The sequence below is a fragment of the Salmo salar genome, chromosome 27 (genome assembly GCF_965601325.2).
Source record: "Salmo salar chromosome 27, fSalSal1, whole genome shotgun sequence".
NCBI classification, from domain to species: domain Eukaryota; kingdom Metazoa; phylum Chordata; class Actinopteri; order Salmoniformes; family Salmonidae; genus Salmo; species Salmo salar.
In genome coordinates this window covers 34,159,714-34,185,012 of record NC_138317.1, presented here as the reverse complement: position 1 = coordinate 34,185,012, position 25,299 = coordinate 34,159,714, and the positions used below count along the sequence as shown (strand labels likewise).

Genomic DNA, 25,299 nt, shown 5'->3' with positions numbered 1-25,299 from the left:
CTGGTGGCACATAGCAGTATGACACAGGAGGACATTTAAATGGATGAAGTTTCTGATATAGATTGAATCAGAAGGCTGTGTTGTCTAACATGGGGAGAATCGAGAGTAGCTGTACATGTACAACATGGACTCATGAATGATTGAGTAGACATGGGCAGGGTGTGTGTCGTTATTGCCCTTAACGTGAATAGATATCTGCAACCAACACTGCTCTGCTTTAGGACTATAGGGCTGCGTCCCAAATTACACCCTATTCCCTACTTTGTGCTCTACTGTTGACCACAGCCAGATGAACCCTGTTCAACAGTAGTGCAATGAAATAGTGTGTCATTTGTGATGCGGGCTAGGACACCGATGAGCCCAGATGCTTTGTTACAAAGGGTCCTAAAAGCTGTGTGAAGGGTTATTTTCTTCACCCTGATGATGTGAATCTGTGTGTGTGAAAGATGTGTACTCTGTTTGGCACTGCTTTCTCTGTGTGTGTGTGTGTGTGTGTGTGTGTGTGTGTGTGTGTGTGTGTGTGTGTGTGTGTGTGTGTGTGTGTGTGTGTGTGTGTGTGTGTGTGTGTGTGTGTGTGTGTGTGTGTGGTGTGTGTGTGTGTGTGTGTATTTTCTCCTTTCCAGTCTATCAGTCAGAGATGTGGTTTGTGTGTACTCTGTTTGATACTGAACAGTCACCTAACCTGAGGCCATGATGTTTCTCCTTAGTCAGTATCTGGTGTGGCCACCAGCTGCATTAAGTACTGCAGTGCATCTCCTCCTCATGGACTGCACCAGATTTGCCAGTTCTTGCTGTGAGATGTTACCCCACTCTTCTACCAGGACACCTGCAAGTTCCCAGACATTTCTGGGGGGAATGGCCCTAGCCCTCACCCTCCGATCCAACAGGTCCCAGATGTGCTCAATGGGATTGAGATCCGGGCTCTTCGCTGGCCATGGCAGAACACTGACATTCCTGTCTTGTAGGAAATCTCGCACAGAAGGAGCAGTATGGCTGGTGGCATTGTCATGCTGGAGGGTCATGTCAGGATGAGCCTGCAGGAAGGGTACCACATGAGGGAGGAGGATGTCTTCCCTGTAACCCACGGCGTTGAGATTGCCTGCAATGACAACAAGCTCAGTGTGACACACCGCCCCAGACCATGACGGACCCGCCACCTCCAAATCGATCCTGCTCCAGCGTACAGGCCTCGGTGTAACGCTCATTCCTTCAACGATAAACACGAATCTGACCACAAAACCACGACTCGTCAGTGAAGAGCACTTTTTGCCAGTCCTGTCTGGTCCAGCGATGGTGGGTTTGTGCCCATAGGCAACGTTGTTGCCGGTGATGTCTGGTGAGGACCTGCCTTACAACAGGCCTACAAGCCCTCAGTCCAGCGTCTCTCAGCCTATTGCGGACAGTCTGAGCACTGATGGAGGGATTGTGCGTTCCTGGTGTAACTCGGGCAGTTGTTGTTGCCATCCTGTACCTGTCCCGCAGGTGTGATGTTTGGATGTACCGATCCTGTGCGGGTGTTGTTACTCGTGGTCTGCCACTGCGAGGACGATCAGCTGTCCGTCCTGTCTCCCTGTAGTGCTGTCTTAGGCGTCTCGCAGTACGGACATTGCAATTTATTGGCCTGGCCACATCTGCAGTCCTCATGCCTCCTTGCAGCATGCCTAAGGCAAGTTCACGCAGATGAGCAGGGACCCTGGGCATCTTTCTTTTGGTGTTTTTCAGAATCAGTATAAAGGCCTCTTCAGTGTCCTAAGTTTTCATAACTGTGACCTTAATTGCCTACCATCTGTAAGCTGTTAGTGTCTTAACGACCGTTCCACAGGTGCATGTTCATTAATTGTTTATGGTTCATTGAACAAGCATGGGAAACAGTGTTTAAACCCTTTACAATGAAGATCTGTGAAGTTATTTGGAATTTACGAATTATCTTTGAAAGACAGGGTCCTGGAAAAGGGACGTTTCTTTTTTAGCTGAGTTATAAATAAATATTTATTTATATATTTTATTTAACCTTTATTTAACTAGGCAAGTCAGTTCAGAACAAATTCTTATTTAAATGACGGCCTACACCGGCCAAACCCGGACGGCGCTGAGCTAATTGTGCGCCGCCCAATGGGACTCCCAATCACAGCCGGTTGTGATACAGCCTGGATTCGAACCAGGGTGTCTGTAGTGACACCTCTAGCATTGAGATGCAGTGCCTTAGACCGCTGCACCACTCAGGAGCCCCAGAGCTATTGACCAGAGCCCGTTAAAAGTAGTGCACTATATAGGCAATAGGGTGCCATTTGTGATGCAAACAAAGGGATGACATGAGGGAGTTACAGTGCCTTGCGAAAGTATTCAGCCCCCTTGAACTTTTCAACCTTTTGCCACATTTCAGGCTTCAAACATAAAGATATAAAACTGTAATTATGAAGTGGAACGAAATTTATTGGATATTTCAAACTTTTTTAACAAATAAAAAACAGAAAAATTGGCCGTGCAAAATTATTCAGCCCCCTTAAGTTAATACTTTGTAGCGCCACCTTTTGCTGCGATTACAGCTGTAAGTCGCTTGGGGTATGTCTCTATCAGTTTTGCACATCGAGAGACTGACATTTTTGCCCATTCTTCCTTGCAAAACAGCTCGAGCTCAGTGAGGTTGGATGGAGAGCGTTTGTGAACAGCAGTTTTCAGTTCTTTCCACAGATTCTCGATTGGATTCAGGTCTGGACTTTGACTTGGCCATTCTAACACCTGGATATGTTTATTTGTGAACCATTCCATTGTAGATTTTGCTTTATGTTTTGGATCATTGTCTTGTTGGAAGACAAATCTCCGTCCCAGTCTCAGGTCATTTGCAGACTCCATCAGGTTTTCTTCCAGAATGGTCCTGTATTTGGCTCCATCCATCTTCCCATCAATTTTAACCATCTTCCCTGCCCCTGCTGAAGAAAAGCAGGCCCAAACCATGATGCTGCCACCACCATGTTTGACAGTGGGGATGGTGTGTTCAGGGTGATGAGCTGTGTTGCTTTTACGCCAAACATAACGTTTTGCATTGTTGCCAAAAAGTTCGATTTTGGTTTCATCTGACCAGAGCACCTTCTTCCACATGTTTGGTGTGTCTCCCAGGTGGCTAGTGGCAAACTTTAAACGACACTTTTTATGGATATCTTTAAGAAATGGCTTTCTTCTTGCCACTCTTCCATAAAGGCCAGATTTGTGCAGTATACGACTGATTGTTGTCCTATGGACAGAGTCTCCCACCTCAGCTGTAGATCTCTGCAGTTCATCCAGAGTGATCATGGGCCTCTTGGCTGCATCTCTGATCAGTCTTCTCCTTGTATGAGCTGAAAGTTTAGAGGGACGGCCGGGTCTTCGTAGATTTGCAGTGGTCTGATACTCCTTCCATTTCAATATTATCGCTTGCACTGAAAATAAAGGGGCTGAATAATTTTGCACGCCCAATTTTTCAGTTTTTTATTTGTTAAAAAAGTTTGAAATATCCAATAAATTTCGTTCCACTTCATGATTGTGTCCCACTTGTTGTTGATTCTTCACAAAAAATTACAGTTTTATATCTTTATGTTTGAAGCCTGAAATGTGGCAAAAGGTCGAAAAGTTCAAGGGGGCCGAATACTTTCGCAAGGCACTGTATGTAAAGCATTCTAGCTCACCATAATTAGCCTCTTACAGTAATTTTACATCAAGCAGAAAACGTTCTGACTGTTTAATTGTTTATTTTATTAAGGAGCCCAAATGCAATGACAACATTGACACATTGTCCCATGCATTGCACCGTCACCTTAGCTCGCGATAACTGTGATTTTTTTCAAAACTTTGTGTGTGTGAAACAGATGGTATGCTATAGTACATGATCTGTTCTGTTGCCACGATCAGCTGATTCTTGATGAATACCTTTTTTGACAGTTTCTCTTTAAGAATGTTTTCTCTGCATGGACACCTTCCCTTTAAGAATGTTTTCTCTGCATGGACACCTTCCCTTTAAGAATGTTTCTCTGCATGGACACCTTCCCTTTAAAAATGTTTTCTCTGCATGGACACCTTCCCTTTAGAAACGTTTTCTCTGCATGGACACCCTCCCTTTAAAAATGTTTTCTCTGCATGGACACCTTCCCTTTAGAAATGTTTTCTCTGCATGGACACCTTCCCTTTAAAAATGTTTCCTCTGCATGGACACCTTCCCTTTAAAAATGTTTTCTCTGCATGGACACCCTCCCTTTAGAAATGTTTTCTCTGCATGGACACCCTCCCTTTAAAAATGTTTCCTCTGCATGGACACCTTCCCTTTAAAAATGTTTTCTCTGCATGGACACCCTCCCTTTAAAAATGTTTTCTCTGCATGGACACCCTCCCTTTAAAAATGTTTTCTCTGCATGGATACCCTCCCTATAAAACAATCTCTGCATGGACTCCCTCCCTTTAAAAATGCCAACATCATGCAGCAGCAATAAACAGAACCTCGCTGAAGCGTAAGGAATGATCTCTCTGGAGAGCCACACACACACACACACACACACACACACACACACACACACACACACACACACACACACACACACACACACACACAGAAACACACACACACAGAAACACACACAGACACACACACAGATGCCAGGATGCATTGACATATATGCTTGCTCCTAGCAGAGAGACTCTCTCTAACAGGTCTCTAGGGGACAAAGAGAGAGAGGGAAAGGCCAGGCCTGTAACACTGCTGCACTGAGAAAGATTCACAAGCCTTTACACTGAAAGAACCAGAAATGCCATCGGAGCCTGTTTTCATAGTGTCTCACAGTAGGAGTGCTGATCTAGGATCAGTTTAGCCTTTTAGATTATAATGAATAAGATCAAATAGACAGGAGGTACCTGATTCTAGATCAGCTCTCCTACTCTGAGACGCTTTAAGAATACTGGCCCAGTACTTTATCTTGTGTTAGAACAGTGAGGTTGGATCAGGAATAATGTAGGGGGAAATAATTGAAAGTGCACTCGTGCAGTGACTTACCTACAACATGTAAAGTATATGCCAGTGCCACAACTCATTCTATTCATCAGCATTTCAGAGCTTTCCCGGTACAAAGAAAAAACATGCCTTTTTATGTCTCTCTATCTCGTTCTCTAGTTCTCTCTCTCTCGTTCGTTCATTGTAATTTTCTCAGAAAGAGGGGGATGAATTCTGAATGGGAATGATGATGTGCACCTTCAGAACTGGGTCATGTTCATTAGGGCAGGTACTTTTTAAAAATGTTTTGTGACCGAAGACATAACTGAGCCTTTCCTATTGGACAAGTTCAGGTAGCCCCTTTCCTGTTTCAGTCCGTTTTCTTCGGTATGGTGCTTAATGAACAGAACCCCGAAGTCTGTCAGGCTCACCTCTGTCAAGGTGCTTTGTGAGCAACGCTGCCTGACTGGTTGGTCTTTGAGCGGAGTCTAATAAATTATTCATAATGAGCGCCATGTTGTGAAGGGACCATGTGTTCCTATTAAATGGGATGAATATTCGAGCCGTTAAATAGTGTGAGTGGAGCCGCATGGACAGAACAGAATTGTTTTCCTGCTCAAGACGTGTCATTAAATACTGAATATTAATGACCGTCCCATGGGACTGGGGCTGCCTCTCTAATGGGACCCTATTCCCTAAATAGAGGACTAGTTTTGACCAGAGCCTTATGGTATGGGTCCGTTTGGGAGGGTGAATGAGTCACAAGCCACAGATATCTGAAAGTAGATAGATGACCTAGTTCTCAACAACTGATGTAATTTTGAATTGAAACCAGTAAGTACTAACAATTTGGTTAAATGAGTCACTCATTGCCTTTCCTGTAGGGATTGAAGTTGTTCCAGTATTATTATGGAAAAGCCCCTGCTTGACTTTTAACACACACAAACAGTCTTGTACAGCTAACCTTGTGGTGACACACAATTCAGTCATATTCCAAATACTATTTTCCCTAACCCGTACTCTTACCTTAACCTTAACCCAAAAACCTAAATCTAACCCCAGCTCCTAACTCTAACCCTAAAACGAACCCTAGTTCCGAACGTTAACCCTTAACATAATTCTAACACTAATTCTAACCTTGATCCTAAACCCCCTAGAAATAGCATTTGACCTCGGGGGGGACTAACAAAATGTCCACATTTTTGTTCGTTTGACTTCTGCCCCCCCCCCCACACACACACACACACACACACACACACAGTCCTTGTCAAAGTTCATCAATGTCACCCCTGTCACTCCTGTCCTGGGCCACACCAAATGGCCATGGTTAATCCACTGGTGTGACAGAATGACAGATCACTTGTAATTACAATTGGAGAATGAATATGAGACTTCATTATGAGCCTGTATACAGACTCAGAGACTGGCAGGTGTGTGTGTGTGTGTGTGTGTGTGTGTGTGTGTGTGTGTGTGTGTGTGTGTGTGTGTGTGTGTGTGTGTGTGTGTGTGTGTGTGTGTGTGTGTGTGTGTGTGTGTGTGTGTGTGAGAGAATTTTTGATGGAGAACTGTGAGATTGTAATCAAAAGCGGGGATGGGAGGGTTCTAGGACACGAGTGATACATCTGGTCTCCCTGATTAAGGTTGGTCACTATACAGCTCTCTAGGTCTGCCTGTCTGTGTCCCTGCCAGTCAGTCAGTCTTGGAGGAGGACAATCAACCCAGACCCGAGGGAAACACTTAGACGGCAAAGCCCACACTGAGGGGAGTAAATATGGCCTCTTGATGGTGGCGTCTCCCCTTCCTCCTGGAGGAGAACATAAAAACCTACCGGACATACATCTTCTTTAGGGGAGACAGACAGGAGAGGAACAGGAGACATTGGTGTCTCAAAAGTATCCTCCCATCATACATGGATGGCTCTGTTCTTCCAGAGAGGAGAGAGAATAGAATGAAACTGAGTATTTAGGTTTTGTCCCTGTTTTCTTCCCCCTGAAGGCCGAAAGGTGATAAAAGAGTGTAGAGGAGAGGAGTTTAGTACCTCCACTAGGATATGAAAATAGGCCATTGGAAAGAATGTCACTTTATAGTATTGGCATCTATCCCTGTTGGCTATCTTTCTCCCCCTGTTGACTGGCTGGTGGGTGGGGTGTTAAGTGAGAGTGGAGAGAGGAAAGGGCCTTGATTAGTGACAGGCTTCTGAGTGTCCCCAGACACACTCTAATTCTCGCCTCTGCTTTTTGGGGGTCACTGGCTGCTGAGGAGAATTAGGATTAACAACAATAATGTATGGCGAGACCAACAGCCTAATGGAGAGAGTTTGAGGTGGGAAGAGTTCAGGGATGTGTTCAGTACAGCATTATTACCTTTCCTATTTCAACATGTTTTCCCTAATGAACATGAGCCTGATGAATGCTGTCTACTAAATAGAAGGGAGTAGGGGAGGTCGTACCTCTGAAAACATCTAAACAACAAAAGGTTACGTAATCCTGCTACAGAGGTAACAGAGATGGGTTCAAACGTTCACTGCTCCAGATAACTACCCAGTCCTACTGTATCTGGAAACATGACAGTGTAGTTATTATCTTTCCGTTTCCCCCTCCCTGTCTTTTGTTTGTTTTCCAAGGTCATTGTTATGCCAAGTTTTACTCAGAGCCCTGTGATTACCACAGTGGAACATATTTGTCTCCCAGAAGATAAACCTGGATTAAAGAGTGTAATCAGCTGGAAAATTATGATTTTTTTTTTTTGGGGGGGGGGGGGGTCAGGATTTGGTGATGCCACCGGCTTATCAAATCTGGAATTATAAATGGGATAATTCCTTTAATTCCTCTTTGTGGCACTCAATCACAGTATGCATGGATGCCCAAATAGTGGATTTGAAGTAGGGCCATTTCCACTTGTTTCTCTGTGAGCTTATGCCGATTTTTATTTTGAGAGGATTACTCCCCCCCCCCCCCCCCCCCCCAAAAAAAAGAAAAAAAGAAACAACCTTGAAGCCTTAGTCTGAAGGTTTTTGGGTGCTGTGTTGTCTCTTCTGGTTTCATATTTGTATTCCTTTTGTGATGTCTTGTCTTCCCTCTATCCATTTTTTATTTCTTACCCCTGGCGATGGATCAGTCTTTCTTTGGGAAGATTTCACTAAGCTTTTCGGATCAGAATCCTGCACTATAATCGCTTCTATCCACAGACAACAACACACACACACACACACACACACACACACACACACACACACACACACAGACTTGTATACTCTTCCTCCCTTTCTCTCTCTCCCCCTCCTTTGTCTCTCTTAATTTCAATTCAAAGGACTTTATTGGTATGGAAAACTTATGTTAACATTGCCAAAGCAAGTGAAATAGATAATAAACAAAAGTGAAATAAACAATCATAAATTAACAGTAGACATTACAGTCACACAAGTCAAAAAATATACAGTGGCAAGAAAAAGTATGTGAACCACTTGGAAATACCTGGATTTCTGCATAAATTGGTCATAAAATTTGATCTTATCTTCATCTAAGTCACAACAATAGACAAACACAATCTGCTTAAACTAATAACACACAAACAATTATACGCGTTCATGTCTTTATTGAACAAACCGTGTAAACATTCACAGTGCAGGGTGTAAAATGTATGTGAACCCTTGGATTTAATAACTGGTTGACCCTCCTTTGGCAGCAATAACCTCAACCAAACGTTGTCTGTAGTTGCGGATCAGACCTGCACAACGGTCAGGAGGAATTTTGGACCATTCCTCTTTACAAAACTGTTTCAGTTCAGCAATATTCTTGGGATGCCTGGTGTGAACCACTCTCTTGAGGTCATGCCACAGCATCTCAATTGGGTTGAGGTCAGGACTCTGACTGGGCCACTCCAGAAGGTGTATTTTCTTCTGTTGAAGCCATTCTGTTGTTTATTTACTTCTGTGTTTTGGGTCGTTGTCCTGTTGCATCACACAACTTCTGTTGAGCTTCAATTGGTGGACAGGTAGCCTTACATTCTCCTGCAAAATGTCTTGATAAACATGGGAATTCATTTTTCCATCAATGATAGCAAGCTGTCCAGGCACTGAGGAGGCAAAGCAGCCCCAAACCATGATGCTCCCTCCACCATACTTTACAGTTGGGATGAGGTTTTGATGTTGGTGTGCTGTGCCTTTTTTTCTCCACACATAGTGTTGTGTGTTCCTTCCAAACAACTCAACTGTAGTTTCTGTCCACATAATATTTTACCAGTAGCGCTGTGGAACATCAAGGTGCACTTTTGCAAACTTCAGACGTGCAGCAATATTTTGGGGGGATAGCAGTGGCTTCTTCCATGGTGTCCTCCCATGAACACCATTCTTGTTTAGTGTTTAACGTATCATAGACTTGTCAACAGAGATGTTAGCATGTTCCAGAGATTTCTGTAAGCTAGCTGACTCTAGGATTCTTCTTAACCTCATTGAGCATTATGTGCTGTGCTCTTGCAATCATCTTTACAGGACGGCCACCTCCTAGGGAGAGTAGCAACAGTGCTGAACTACAAAAACCTAGGTGTCTGGTTAGACTGTAAACTATCCTTCCAGATTCACATTAAGCATCTCCAATCCAAAATTAAATCTAGAATCGGCTTCCTATTTCGCAACAAAGCATCCTTCACTCATGCTGCCAAACATACCCTCATAAAACTGACTATCCTACCGATCCTTGCCTTCAGCGTTGTCATTTACAAAATAGCCAACACTCTACTCAGCAAATTGGATGCAGTCTATCACAGTGCCATCAGTTTTATCACCAAAGCCCCATAAACTACCCACCACTGTGACCTGTATGCTCTCGTTGGCTGGTCCTCGCTACATATCCGTCGTCAAACCCACTGGCTCCAGGTCATCTATAAGTCTTTGCAAGGTAAAGCCCCACCTTACCTTATCTCAGCTCACTGGTCACCATAGCAACATCCACCCGTAGCACGCGCTCCAGCAGGTATATTGCACTGGTCATCCCCAAAGCCAACACTTCCTTTGGCCGCCTTTCCTTCCAGTTCTCTGCTGCCAATGACTGGATCGAATTGCAAAAATCACTGAAGCTGGAGACTCATATCTCCCTCACTAACTTTAAGCATCAGCTATCATAGCAGCTTACAGATCATTGCACCTGGTCATAGCCCATCTGTAAATAGCCCATCCAACTACCTCATCCCCATATTATTTTTTGTTGTTGCTCCTTTGCACCCCAATATCTCTACTTGTACATTCATCTTCTGCACATCTATCACTCCAGTGTTAATTTGCTAAATTGTAATTATTTTGCCACTATGGCCTATTTATTGCCTTACCTCCCTAATCTTACTTAATTTGCACACACTGTATATAGATTTTTCTATTGTGTTATTGACTGTACGTTTGTTTATCTGTGTTGTTTGTGTCGCACTGCTTTGCTTTATCTTGGCCAGGTCGCAGTTGTAAATGATAACTTGTTCTCAACTGGCCTACCTGGTTAAATAAAGGTGAAATAAATAAATAAAATAAACAACTGCATGAGGGTGTGATTATAGTTTGTTCTAGAATCACAACAGCATGAGGGTGTGATTATAGTTTATTCTAGATTCACAACAGCATGAGGGTGTGATTATAGTTTGTTCTAGAATCACAACAGCATGAGGGTGTGATTATAGTTTGTTCTAGATTCACAACAGCATGAGGGTGTGATTATAGTTTGTTCTAGAATCACAACAGCATGAGGGTGTGATTATAGTTTATTCTAGATTCACAACAGCATGAGGGTGTGATTATAGTTTGTTCTAGAATCACAACAGCATGAGGGTGTGATTATAGTTTGTTCTAGAATCACAACAGCATGAGGGTGTGATTATAGTTTGTTCTAGAATCACAGCATGAGGGTGTGATTATATTTTGTTCTAGATTTACAACAGCATGAGGGTGTGATTATAGTTTGTTCTAGAATCACAACAGCATGAGGGTGTGATTATAGTTTGTTCTAGAATCACAACAGCATGAGGGTGTGATTATAGTTTGTTCTACAATCACAACAGCATGAGGGTGTGATTATAGTTTGTTCTAGATTTACAACAGCATGAGGGTGTGATTATAGTTTGTTCTAGAATCACAACAGCATGAGGGTGTAATTATAGTTTGTTCTAGAATCACAACAGCATGAGGGTGTGATTATAGTTTGTTCTACAATCACAACAGCATGAGGGTGTGATTATAGTTTGTTCTACAATCACAACAGCATGAGGGTGCAACTTCATAACAAAAGGCTGAGATAATCTTACTGGTGAATAGATACACAGGCTAGCTTCCTTTCCTTATCTCCTTTCCTTAATGATGACATTCTGTGCTATACTGTGAATGAAACATACAGTAGTCCACTGTAGTTATTTACTGTACTAATATATAATATGAAACATACAGTACAGTAGTCTACTGTAGTTATGTACTGTAGTTATATATATGAAACAGAGTCATATAGTGTAGTTATATATAATAGGAAGCATACTGTACAATAGGCTACTGTAGTTATATACTGTAGTTATTATATATAATATGAAACATATAGTAGTCTTCTGTAGTTATATACTGTATTTATATATAATATGAAACATACTGGAGAGTAGTCTACTGTAGTTATATACTGTATTTATATATAATATGAAACATACTGGAGAGTAGTCTACTGTAGTTATATACTGTATTTATATATAATATGAAACATACTGGAGAGTAGTCTACTGTAGTTATATACTGTATTTATATATAATATGAAACATACTGGAGAGTAGTCTACTGCAGTTATATACTGTAATTGTAATATGCAGGACAGGAGGACAGGAGGTGGTTCTGATAGGAAGCCATTCAGCAGGATGTGGCTATAGCCAGCAGTGAAGGATACAACAGTATCCTGTGTCCTCTGACTTTCTAACTCTGATGTAGTGGCACGCCTCGTGATTCTCTCCCACAGTCTAACAATACGAATGGATAAGCAAGTGTTACGGATGCGTTGAGTGAATGTTCTCCACTGATGCATGCTGAGTATTACAGGAGGCTAGGCAGTATAAAATTAGCCCCCTTCACTCTGCCCTTTCCCCCTGAGGGAAGATTCACTGGACTGTATTACAAAATGTGCACTGATAAAACCTTCTATGATTTATCTACTGGGAAGTGGCTCTCCATCCCCTTACCAGCACACATGATGTGCTCCTCTGACCCCATAAACTGGCAATGGAGTTATTCACCATTAGTGACTCAATCCGACGCCCTTGTGTGCCCGTTTGTGTGAGTGGCGCACACGCTTCTGTGTGTGGGTTATTTAAGCAGTAAGGCCCGAGGGGGGTGTGGTATATGGTAAATATATATATATGGCCTTCCCTGTGGCTCAGTTGGTAGAGCATGGTGTGTGCAACGCCAGGGTTGTGGGTTCGATTCCCACGGGGGGCCAGTACAATTTTTTATTTTTTTAAATTAAAATTAAAAAACAAAAATGTATGAAATGTATGCATTCACTACTGTAAGTCGTTCTGGATAAGAGCGTCTGCTAAATGACTAAAATGTAAAATGTATATCACAGCTAAGGGGTGTTCTTATGCATAACACAATGCAGAGTGCCTGGATACAGCCCTTAGCAGTGGTAAATTATCCATATACCACAAACCCCAAGGTGCCTTATAGCGATTAAAAACTTGTTAACAACATAATTAGAACAGTAAACAAGTAATTTTGCATCATACCTCTGGTATTTTATTTTACATTTACATTTAAGTCATTTAGCAGACGCTCTTATCCAGAGCGACTTACAAATTGGTGCATTCACCTTATATCCAGTGGAACAACCACTTTACAATAGTACATCTATATCTTTTTTGGGGGGGGGGGGGTTAGAAGGATTACTTTATCCTATCCTAGGTATTCCTTAAAGAGGTGGGGTTTCAGGTGTCTCCGGAAGGTGGTGATTGACTCCGCTGTCCTGGCGTCGTGAGGGAGCTTGTTCCACCATAGGGGTGCCAGAGCAGCGAACAGTTTTGACTGGGCTGAGCGGGAACTGTGCTTCCTCAGAGGTAGGGGAGCCAGCAGGCCAGAGGTGGATGAACGCAGTGCCCACGGCTTTCAGCCAATCAGCATCCAGGAGTCAAACTACCCGGTTTATAGTTGCCATCCGCACCATTAGTTCACACGGGCTCTTTACTGTAGCAGCAAGAGAATGTTGAAAATATAATGTTTTCTGGCCTCTCGAGTCACTGCATCTTTGTGCAAGAGGCATCACTACAGTCCCTGGTTCGAATCCAGGCTGTGTCCCATAGAGCGGCACACAATTGGCCCAGCATCGTCCGGGTTTTGCCGTGGTAGGCCGTCATTGACTTGCCTGGTTAAATAAAATAAATAGAATTCTCTAGTGTTTTGTGCTCTGTTTAAATTACTGTTTCCCAGAGGTTCTTTGGCTCTCTCTCTCTCCCTCGTGAGCTCTGCAAACGTCCTCAAGAGCAGACTTTTTGAGGAGATGGGAGGTTTGCCCAAAAGCTCTGAACAGTGATGTGAAAGTGTTTGATATGTATTCAGATAACTGTATGTGTGCGAGTAAATAATTGTTTTCCTCCATCTAATGTGCCTTTGCACAATGGCGTATTTATATCACATCATGAGGCTGTTTCCTAGACACAGATTCATCCTAGTCCTAGAACTAAGAACCTCCATTGAGAATGCTTTTGGACCAGGTCTAAGATGAATCTGTCTGGGAAACCAGACCCAAATGTGTAGCCTAGATTTCCTTCTCTACCTATCCAGACATCGAAGGTCTTACCACCTCTCCACTCGTCTAAATCCCCCTCTTTCTTCTCCTCCCAGGTGATGCAGGTGGTAAGAGAGCAGATCATGCGAGCGCTGACACAGAAGCCTAATTCCCTGGACCAGTTGAAGAGTCGCCTGCAGAACCTGAGTTATACTGAGATCCTGAAGATACGCCAGTCTGAGAGGATGAACCAAGAAGACTTCCAGTCGCGCCCCATCCTGTGAGTCAATGGAGTGTGTGTGTGATATTACTGCCTGAGAAAGGAAGGAATCAGTGATATTACTGCCTGAGAAAGGAAGGAATCAGTGATATTACTGCCTGAGAAAGGAAGGAATCAGTGATATTACTGCCTGAGAAAGGAAGGAATCAGTGATATTACTGCCTGAGAAAGGAAGGAATCAGTGATATTACTGCCTGAGAAAGGAAGGAATCAGTGATATTACTGCCTGAGAAAGGAAGGAATCAGTGATATTACTGCCTGAGAAAGGAAGGAATCAGTGATATTCATTAATTAGATGTAACCAATCCTTTGTTAAAAAGAGGACTAAAACATGAAGCCAGTGAGATCGAAGAAAGAAAATAGCTGCTAATATTCATGACATGGATCTTCTCATGCCCCATACTTTAACCAGTCCAAATAAAGACCAAAACAAAGGGAACGAGAGAACATATGACTGTGGAAGAAAGGAAACAAAGGGAACGAGAGACAATATGACTGTGGAAGAAAGCAAACACTTTCATTAACACACATTTAATAGACCTCCATCCCTCCTTTCTTTCACCCCCTTTTTCATAAAAAAAAATAAATTCAGCTATTGACATATGCTGCATCTGATGCATGCATTCGGTTCCCCTCACGATTGAAAATCTGCATTATAATCTTATTTGCCTACAAATGGTATTCAGAGTGAGTACCCCATTAAGGTCTTATTAGGCTTGTTAGGGTTCGTTCCTTTCGTCCTTGTCAATCATTGGCTCATTGGTGAAATTAGCATTATGACAATATCTTTAATTAAATCATTCAAAAATCTTTATTAATGCAATTGCAGACAGAAGTTGACAATCAGGAACATAGTACGCATGTTTCCGAGTAAGTTCTGCATCAAAGAAAAGGTCTCAAGTTGTTTTGTTAAACCTTAAGTCCAGCCCTGGTGATGTCACTACCTACATCATTACCTTTTTACTCCTGAGACCAAAACCATGCCTACCAAGCTATATAAACAATGGCTTTCAGAGTTATCTAAAACTTAGCAGTAAATGTCCGCTCCCCAAAGTAGATTTATTGTGGAATGTTTGACTAGTCTAATCTCCTTCACTCCCCTGCAGAGTTCTGTCTCAGTCACACATTTCTCAGAGGGGTCTCTTTATAAGAGGCAGAGAGAGAGAGAACTAGAAAACAACTGTGGAACAATTCTGAACCTCTATAATGAATATATATATTGTTAATCTGTAGTCTAGGACCCTATAAATGTAAGGAGGGAGGGGTCTTATAACCCCTCCCCTTCTATTAATACAACATAAGCATAATCCATTTTTCTAATACATCAAACATTTTGGTACAACCCTTATCATGATCCCTAGGTGAACCCGACAGGCTGCAGCAGTGGTCAACAACCTTTTCTGAGTCAATATCCCTTTCTGAGTCAAAATGCAAGCTGAGATCTACCACTCAGATTTTTTTTTTTTAAACATGACTTATACCTATGCAACATTAACCAATTAAAAACAGTTCTGTAGCAGTGAGGTTTGTGCAGTAGGCTCTAGGCTCAATACATTATCACTGCGTATTGGCTACGCTTGAATTGCCTTGACAATGTTGTTCTTCTCAGAGATAAGGGGACACAGTCTTCCAGCTGATGGCAAAATGTCATTTCTGCATCATGCACCAATTCATGTTGTTACTCCTATGACCAGAGAAAGTGAAATATTCCTCGATAATAAAAAAGACAAGCCGCAAATAATAACAATGCAAGCTTATGGAAACACACATTTTATGGCTTATTAAACTGTTGAACATTGACTTACTCATAAAAACAGAAGCTCTTTGTTTTATTTGTTTTGTCTCTCTCTGGTCATGGTTCTAAAAGCTTTGAAATCTCACATCAACTTTGCTGTGCGTCGAGGCTACTTTTTACATTCTATGACGCGAGATCTGTGCATACACGTTGATCTGAGCTATCTGATTGGCCAGCGGTAGACCTTTAGGTGCACTTGATTTGCTCTCTGGGCCTGCCGGGTAGACTGAGTTTTTGTTTTTTTAGCTGGTAAGCATTAGAGGTTTGGACAAGTATTGTTCAAGCGTTAGGTTTGCAATGTGCTATAAAGAAAGACCTGTGTAATATTTACATTCTGTAAAGGCGTTCATTCAAATTAGACTAGCTACTTTAAACAGGATCTTATAAATAATTAATATGACATTCATTAGTGCAGAGGAAACTTTTGAGAGAAAGTGTTAGTCAGCATCGTAATGTATAGAAGGGGAAAAAAGTCATTTATAATTGATTCTCAAATCCTCTATAGAATTTTCGTTCAATATTCCACACTTCTATATAAACTGCATTTCCATGTGTGTTTGCATTCCACTCCCATCTCAGTGGGCCCTGCCACTTCATACTCTCTGTCCAACTACATTCCAGAGTATTATCTTTGAAGGAGCTCATTTTAGTTAACTCAATTGCAGGTGATTTTCAGAGGCAAGGAGAGAATGACTTTGAGCTGTGATGAATCTGATTTATAAAATGGCCGTGCCAAAACATCTGAGACACAGACCCTGCCACAGATAATGACTATCTCACTATGGGAGTCCAGCCATATAGATCATTCCCAACCAAATGCTATACCAGTACAATACATGTACTTGTCCTGAATCCATTCCTTAGCATTCCCCTCTCCCCGACAGTTCGTTATCGGAGTAGGGTGAAGTTGACCCTAGACGCTGATCTTGAGCCAGTTTAGCATTTTCCCCACTAATGGTTAAGGTTTGAATTGGTGGAGGGGAGATTATCCTAGATATGTACCTAGGGAAAACGTTACCCCTGGTCCACTGATGATCTGAAAGCACAGAGCTGCAGTGAAAATAAGAGCTCGGGAAAGGCACAGAGAAACTGATGTAATGAGAAAATCTGATTGGACAGCCCTCTAATTGTCTGTTCGCTCCACAGCAGCCCTCTCATTGGTTGTCAGATCGATCCACAGCAGCCCTCTTATTGGCTGTCAGCTCCACAGCAGCGTCCTGATTGGCTGGTGAGCTGTAGGACTGTGTGGGCACTGCATGTTTCCCCAGTCAATAGGTTGTATGTATAATTAATGTTGGCTAGCTGTTAGGGGCTGTGTTCATATCTTTCATTCCAGAGACAGAACACGCAGAGAAACCTACATGTTAGTCCACATGACAGGGATCACAGCAGGGCACTGTGCAGCAGTGAGTCTGGATGGGGTGGAGAGGGGGGCTCTCTCTCTCTCTCTCTCTCTCTCTCTCTCTCTCCCACACACACACACACACACACACACACACACACACACCACACACACACACACACACACACACACACACACACACACACACACACACACACACACACACACACACACACAGTCTGTGGCCAGTCAGTCTAACAGTGCCAAATTTAGGTGTCCATTAAATTTAGAAGGTGTCCACTACATTTAGGTGTCCACTACATTTAGGTGTCCACTACATTTAGGTGTCCACTACATTTAGGTGTCCACTACATTTAGGTTTCCACTACATTTAGGTGTCCACTACATTTAGAAGGTGTCCACAACATTTAGAAGGTGTCCACTACATTTAGAAGGTTTCCACTACATTTAGAAGGTGTCCACTACATTTAGAAGGTTTCCACTACATTTAGAAGGTTTCCACTACATTTAGAAGGTTTCCACTACATTTAGAAGGTGTCCACTACATTTAGAAGGTGTCCACTACATTTAGAAGGTGTCCACTACATTTAGAAGGTTTCCACTACATTTAGAAGGTGTCCACTACATTTAGAAGGTTTCCACTACATTTAGAAGGTTTCCACTACATTTAGAAGGTTTCCACTACATTTAGAAGGTGTCCACTACATTTAGAAGGTGTCCATTACATTTAGAAGGTGTCCACTACATTTAGAAGGTCCAGAGTCATTGGAGTCAATCCTACTGTATGGTAATAACGCTCACTTTGATTGATATTTGAGTTGCCAACAAGCGTTAAGTCCATTTGAAGATAAAATAAACCAACCAAATCATTTTTGTTGAAAATTAAACTGAGATGACAATGATGTAGCTATATCGAGGACTTTTTCCAAATCGATCAAATACATTGATGATGATGATCAAGTAAGTGCCTTATTGAAGATCGATGTAAAAAAAAAAAAAATCCACTGGGGCTGACGCACTTGATCCCTTTCTGCTGCATCTTTCTGGTCTCCTTACTGCAGAGTTCCTGGGGTTATCCCTAAGAGCTACACAAAGGTGAAGATCCTTCTGACTTGGATAACTACCGTCCAATTTCCAAACTATCTTGCCTTGCCAAAGCTACAGTTGAAGTCAGAAGTTTACATACACCTTAGCCAAATAAATTTAAACTCAGTTATTCACAATTCCGGACATTTAATCCTAGTAAAAATTCCCTGTCTTAGGTCAGTTAGGATCACCACATTATTTTAAGAATGTGAAATGTCAGAATAATAGTAGAGTGATTTATTTCAGCCTTTATTTCTTTCATCACATTCCCAGTGGGTCAGAAGTTTACATACACTGAATTAGTATTTGGTAACATTGCCTTTAAATTGTCTAACTTGGGTCAAATGTTTCGGGTAGCCTTCCACAAGCTTCCCACAATAAGTTGGGTGAATTTTGGCCAATTCCTCCTGACAGAGCTGGTGTAACTGAGTCAGGTTTGTAGGCCTCCTTGCTCGCACACACTTTTTCAGTTCTGCATACACATTTTCTATGGGATTGAGGTCAGGGCTTTGTGATGGCCACTCTGACGTTGTTGTCCTTAAGCCATTTCGCCACAACTTTGGAAGTATGCTCGGGGTCATTGTCCATTTGGAAGACCCATTTGCGACCAAGCTTTAATTTCCTGACTGATGTCTTGAGATGTTGCTCCAATATATCCACATAATTTTCCTCCAGCATCTTCACAAGGTCCTTTGCTGCTGTTCTGGAATTGATTTGCACTTTTCACACCAAAGTACGTTCATCTCTAGGAGACAGAACGTATCTCCTTTCTGAGCGGTATGACGGCTGCATGGTCCCATGGTGTTTATACTTCTTGGCTGAGGTCTTGGCTGATTTATTTTGATTTTCCCATGATGTCAAGCAGAGGCACAGAGTTTGAAGGTAGGCCTTGAAATACATCCACAGGTACACCTCCAATTGACTCAAATTATGTCAATTAGCCTATCAGAAGCTTCTAAAGCCATGTCATCATTTTTTCTAGAATTTTCCAAGCTGTTTAAAGGCACAGTCAACTTAGTGTATGTAAAATTCTGACCCACTGGAATTGTGATACAGTGAATTATAAGTTAAATAATCTGTCTGAAAACAGTTGTTGGAAAAATGACTTGTGTCATGCACAAAATAGATGTCCTAACCGACTTGCCAAAACTATAGTTTGTTAACAAGAAATTTGTGGAGTGGTTGAAAAACGTGTCTTAATCTTAGTGACCCCTTCGAGAAAAAAACTGGCTTTTAATGACTCCAACCTAAGTGTATGTAAACCTCCGATTTCAACTGTATCTTGCTTTGCCAAACTTTTTTAACTTGTCATTGTATTCTTAATGAGCACCAATCTGGTTTTAGACCGGGACATAGCACTGTTTCAGCAGCTACACTTGTCTTTGATGATGGGCAATGTTGTTTAAATTATACACGTCATTGTGCTGCCTTATTTCTTGACCTGTTGAAGGAGAGATAATGGTCAATGTTTGAGATGGTTGGCCCTTTCTTACTTGTTCAAAGGTTGTCTGAAATAGGCCTAAATCAGGCATCTTGCAATTGGTTCAATAACTATCTAACGGACAAGACACTGTGTGCTTTCTGATGGTATCAAATTTAGTTTCCTCAATATTACGAAAGGGGGGGTTATTTTGTGCCTTGTTCTCTTCACTCTTTATATAAGTAACATTGGTCTATCTGTTAAAACATGGAACGTTCATCTCTTTGTAACTGACAAAAAAAGCTGAGATTTGAGATTGGTTTCTTCTATAGAAATAAATCCTGCCTGACTTTGGAAAGTATAAGGAAGATTGTTCAAGCAACACTTCTCCCAGTAGTTGATTATGGTGATATCATTTTAAAACCTTTTACTCAGCACTGCATTCAATCATTGGGGGACAATTTTCATTCACTGCATATTGTATAGTTCTGTTGGCTGGGAGTCTCTGATCCAGCACTGACTACTTCAGAGTCTACCCTACTAAAACAACTCACGTATTAATTGGAGATCCAGCAATTTTCAGAGCCACTCTCTGGACTGGCTGGTTCTGGCGGTCCCGCTGGTCTCCACTGACCTGGGGGAAATGCTTTTAGTTGTTAGGCCACCAGCTCATGGAATAGCCTTCAGCCACCTAGAAATTAGACTCGCTGGTCTCCATTGGACAGTTTACATGGAGTTTAAGGGAGGTGATGTGTGAGAGTTGTGTTTGTTTTGATTCATCTCGTTGTATATATTGTATTGATATTATTATCGTACATGATGTGTGTTAAATGTTGTGTTCATGTTCCCAGGTCTCCCTTGTAAATTAGACCCTGGTCTCAATGCTGATCCACCCTTTATTAATACAAGTTTAAAAAAAATCTCAACTAACAAAAAACTGTTCAGTTATGTTGATGCAACCGGTCTCTCAGAGTGTCTGTGTGTGACTGGATGGTTCTTTGTTACTGATTGACTGGTTTCTGTTCGATGTGTGTGACTGGCTGACTTTCTTGGTCTCTATGTGACTGAATGGTTCTTGGTCTTGTCTGTGTGACTGACTGACTGACTGACTGACTGACTGGTTCTTGGTCTGTCTGTGACTGACTGACTGGTTCTTGGTCTGTCTGTGTGACTGACTGACTGGTTCTTGGTCTGTCTGTGTGACTGACTGACTGGTTCTTGGTCTGTCTGTGTGACTGACTGACTGGTTCTTGGTCTGTCTGTGTGAATGACTGACTGGTTCTTGGTCTGTCTGTGTGACTGACTGACTGGTTCTTGGTCTGTCTGTGTGACTGACTGACTGGTTCTTGGTCTGTCTGTGTGACTGACGGACTGGTTGTTGGTCTGTCTGTGTGACTGACTGACTGACTGGTTGTTGGTCTCTCTGTGTGTGACTGACTGGTCTCTGTAACTGACTGTTTCTCTGTCTGGTCCGTAGGGAGCTGCGGGAGAAGATCCAGCCAGAGATCATGGAGCTGATCAAACAACAGAGGCTCAACCGTTTGTGTGACGGAACCTGTTTCAGGAAGATCAGCAGCCGCCGGAGGCAAGGTGGGGGACACACACACACACACAGACACAGACACAGACACAGACACAGACAGACAGACAGACAGACAGACAGACAGACAGACAGACAGACAGACAGACAGACAGACAGACAGACAGACAGACAGACAGACAGACAGACAGACAGACAGACAGACAGACAGACAGACAGACAGACAGACAGACAGACAGAGAGAGAGAGAGAGAGAGAGAGAGTTTGGCCTGTGTACATTATTTGCTGCCCTATATACAAAACAACCTCATATCTCACCCAGTGTCACTATCCTACACAGGTTCTCTGTCTCTCTCTCAGGCCAACTCACAGAGGCAGGGAACCTGTCTCTCTCAGGCCAGCTCACCAACCCCCACCACACCATTAAAACACACTCTCTCTCCTTTATTTTCACCCATCCCTCCCTCCCACACTGTCCCTCTTCTCTGTTCAGTCCACTCTATCAATCTGCTCTCTTCTCCTCCTCCTCCACCACACCACCACCTCTTTCTCTCTGTCTCGCTCTCTCTCTCTGTCTCGCTCTCTCTCTGTCCTCTGCAGCATTCCTCTCTAAGTGGGCAGTCTCCTTTGGCTTTGTTGGAGCCACAGTGGTAACCTTGGAGGCTGTTCAAAAGCCTATCTGTTTCCACAGATAGTTTTTCTACTACTAACTGGTCTTTTGATCAATCACATCAGATCTTTTTCAGAGCTAATCGGATTGGTCAAAAGACCAATTAGTGAAAAAAATATCACAATTGGGCAGCCTTTGTCACACACCCACATGCGCACACACACCATGCCAAACCAATACTCCTCCAAAAATTTGCCAATACATGTATACCCCAGGTGTCTGGAACTAACTGAGACAGTCTATTGCTTCCAAGACTGGCTGATATCTGAGCTGTGTGGCCCTCGACTTACCCTTGTTGTCTGGAACAGTTTCTCTCCCCAGCTCTACAGTACCGTTGAGCTTCATTGCTCTGAAGTGCGTGAATCAATTTCAGTAATGGAGGAACGACCTTAATTCAATTCCCGGCCCGGCTTCTAAAGCTCTTCGCTGGTCATCTCAGTGTTCTGGAATGGACATGAAGTCGGATAGCGTGACTCTTCAGAACCGTTGAACCCAAATAAGACAGCGCTGCGGATGTATTAAAGGGAATTAAAGGGATGTATTAAAGGTTGTTGTATCTGCCAGTGACTATTTTTCTGGCGTGGGCGTTTGTTCGCGTCAAGGCATTAAGGTTGAGTTTTCGGGACAGAAATGATCCTTTCTTTGCTTGCTCTCACCTCAGGTGAAAGACAGTTACAGAATACATCCTTTTCAATTTAACGTCCCAGGTCCCATAACATTTTACACAGCTTTTATTAACAGTAAAATAAATAAACCTCCTTTCAGTAGAAGCATAGGGTATGGTGTGTGTCCTAAATTGCACCCTATTCCCTATTGTGCACTAGTTTTGACTAGAGTCCCATGGGACCTGGTCAAAAGTAGTGCACTACATAGGGAATAGGGTGCCATTTGGGACCATATCTCCCTGTTCTTGATTTAACTGTGGCTGTGGAATGGAAGCCTGTTCATCCTTTCCCTGTAGAGGACTGTGGAGCTGCACGATGGATACAACTTTTACACTTCCGATTGTGTTTGGGGAGTGTTGAGCCTAATATCCTTTTCATACTGGCTGGGGTCTCGGCATGGCAGGAAGAGGGGAGAGAGAGGAGGAGACCGCAGGGAAAGGCCTTATCGCTTAGCACCGCTATAATGTGATGCTTTTCACAACCAGAGAAGATTTAATCTCACCACCCGAGACCAGACTGTCTCTCTCTGTCCTCTTCAGTCTCTCTGTCCTCTTCAGTCTCTCTGTCCTCTTCAGTCTCTCTCTTTCTGTCTCTCTGTGTGTCTCTCTCTCTCTCACATACACACACACACACACACACACACACACACACACAAAGGTAGTGTGTGTGTGTGAGGAGTGCTGGAAGCTAGCTCAGCACAGTATTTAAAAGGCATTCTCTCTGTCATCCCAGGGTCTAAAGGCTGTTGGCTGTCTGCCACCACACTGTAGAGTACCTGAGTGAGCACAACTGAACAATGATCATTTCTGCTTCAACTGCCTCTATCCTTCCATCTAAACACACTTCCACCCGGGACTCTCCAAGTGCTTCCTCTCAAATCCTATTTCCACATGAACTATTCATCTAACAGCTCTTAAATGGCAGTTGGCTTCTCCCTTCCATCGCTGAATGTGAGGCTGGACCCTGTTTGGGAAACTCTCCTTAAAGCTGAGTACCTACCTGACAGACAGCAGGACAGTATTAGGGAAACTCTCCTTAAAGCTGAGTACCTACCTGACAGACAGCAGGACAGTATTAGGGAAACTCTCCTTAAAGCTGAGGATCTACCTGACAGACAGAATGAAAGTATTAGGGAAACTCTCCTTAAAGCTGAGTACCTACCTGACAGACAGCAGGACAGTATTAGGGAAACTCTCCTTAAAGCTGAGTACCTACCTGACAGACAGCAGGACAGTATTAGGGAAACTCTCCTTAAAGCTGAGTACCTACCTGACAGACAGCAGGACAGTATTAGGGAAACTCTCCTTAAAGCTGAGGATCTACCTGACAGACAGCAGGACAGTATTAGGGAAACTCTCATTAAAGCTGAGTACCTACCTGACAGACAGCAGGACAGTATTAGGGAAACTCTCCTTAAAGCTGAGTACCTACCTGACAGACAGCAGGACAGTATTAGGGAAACTCTCCTTAAAGCTGAGTACCTACCTGACAGACAGCAGGACAGTATTAGGGAAACTCTCCTTAAAGCTGAGTACCTACCTGACAGACAGCAGGACAGTATTAGGGAAACTCTCCTTAAAGCTGAGTACCTACCTGACAGACAGCAGGACAGTATTAGGGAAACTCTCCTTAAAGCTGAGGATCTACCTGACAGACAGCAGGACAGTATTAGGGAAACTCTCATTAAAGCTGAGTACCTACCTGACAGACAGCAGGACAGTATTAGGGAAACTCTCCTTAAAGGTGAGGATCTACCTGACAGACAGCAGGACAGTATTAGGGAAACTCTCCTTAAAGCTGAGTACCTACCTGACAGACAGCAGGACAGTATTAGGGAAACTCTCCTTAAAGCTGAGGATCTACCTGACAGACAGCAGGACAGTATTAGGGAAACTCTCCTTAAAGCTGAGTACCTACCTGACAGACAGCAGGACAGTATTAGGGAAACTCTCCTTAAAGCTGAGTACCTACCTGACAGACAGCAGGACAGTATTAGGGAAACTCTCATTAAAGCTGAGTACCTACCTGACAGACAGCAGGACAGTATTAGGGAAACTCTCCTTAAAGCTGAGTACCTACCTGACAGACAGCAGGACAGTATTAGGGAAACTCTCCTTAAAGCTGAGGATCTACCTGACAGACAGCAGGACAGTATTAGGGAAACTCTCCTTAAAGCTGAGTACCTACCTGACAGACAGCAGGACAGTATTAGGGAAACTCTCCTTAAAGCTGAGGATCTACCTGACAGACAGCAGGACAGTATTAGGGAAACTCTCATTAAAGCTGAGTACCTACCTGACAGACAGCAGGACAGTATTAGGGAAACTCTCCTTAAAGCTGAGTACCTACCTGACAGACAGCAGGACAGTATTAGGGAAACTCTCCTTAAAGCTGAGTACCTACCTGACAGACAGCAGGACAGTATTAGGGAAACTCTCCTTAAAGCTGAGTACCTACCTGACAGACAGCAGGACAGTATTAGCGAAACTCTCCTTAAAGCTGAGTACCTACCTGACAGACAGCAGGACAGTATTAGGGAAACTCTCCTTAAAGCTGAGGATCTACCTGACAGACAGCAGGACAGTATTAGGGAAACTCTCATTAAAGCTGAGTACCTACCTGACAGACAGCAGGACAGTATTAGGGAAACTCTCCTTAAAGGTGAGGATCTACCTGACAGACAGCAGGACAGTATTAGGGAAACTCTCCTTAAAGCTGAGTACCTACCTGACAGACAGCAGGACAGTATTAGGGAAACTCTCCTTAAAGCTGAGGATCTACCTGACAGACAGCAGGA

General features: G+C 42.9%; 1 protein-coding gene across 6 annotated transcripts in view; it reads left to right on the top strand.

The window, feature by feature from the left end:
* Nucleotides 1-25,299, top strand: part of elmo1 (engulfment and cell motility 1 (ced-12 homolog, C. elegans)) — a 178,936-nt gene that overhangs the window by 141,247 nt on the left and 12,390 nt on the right. For all 6 annotated transcript variants that reach the window (NM_001140008.1, XM_014178476.3, XM_045709172.2 and 3 more), the window contains 2 exon segments: nt 13,800-13,963; nt 21,105-21,217. In NM_001140008.1, coding sequence (NP_001133480.1) covers nt 13,800-13,963; nt 21,105-21,217 — 277 coding nt within the window.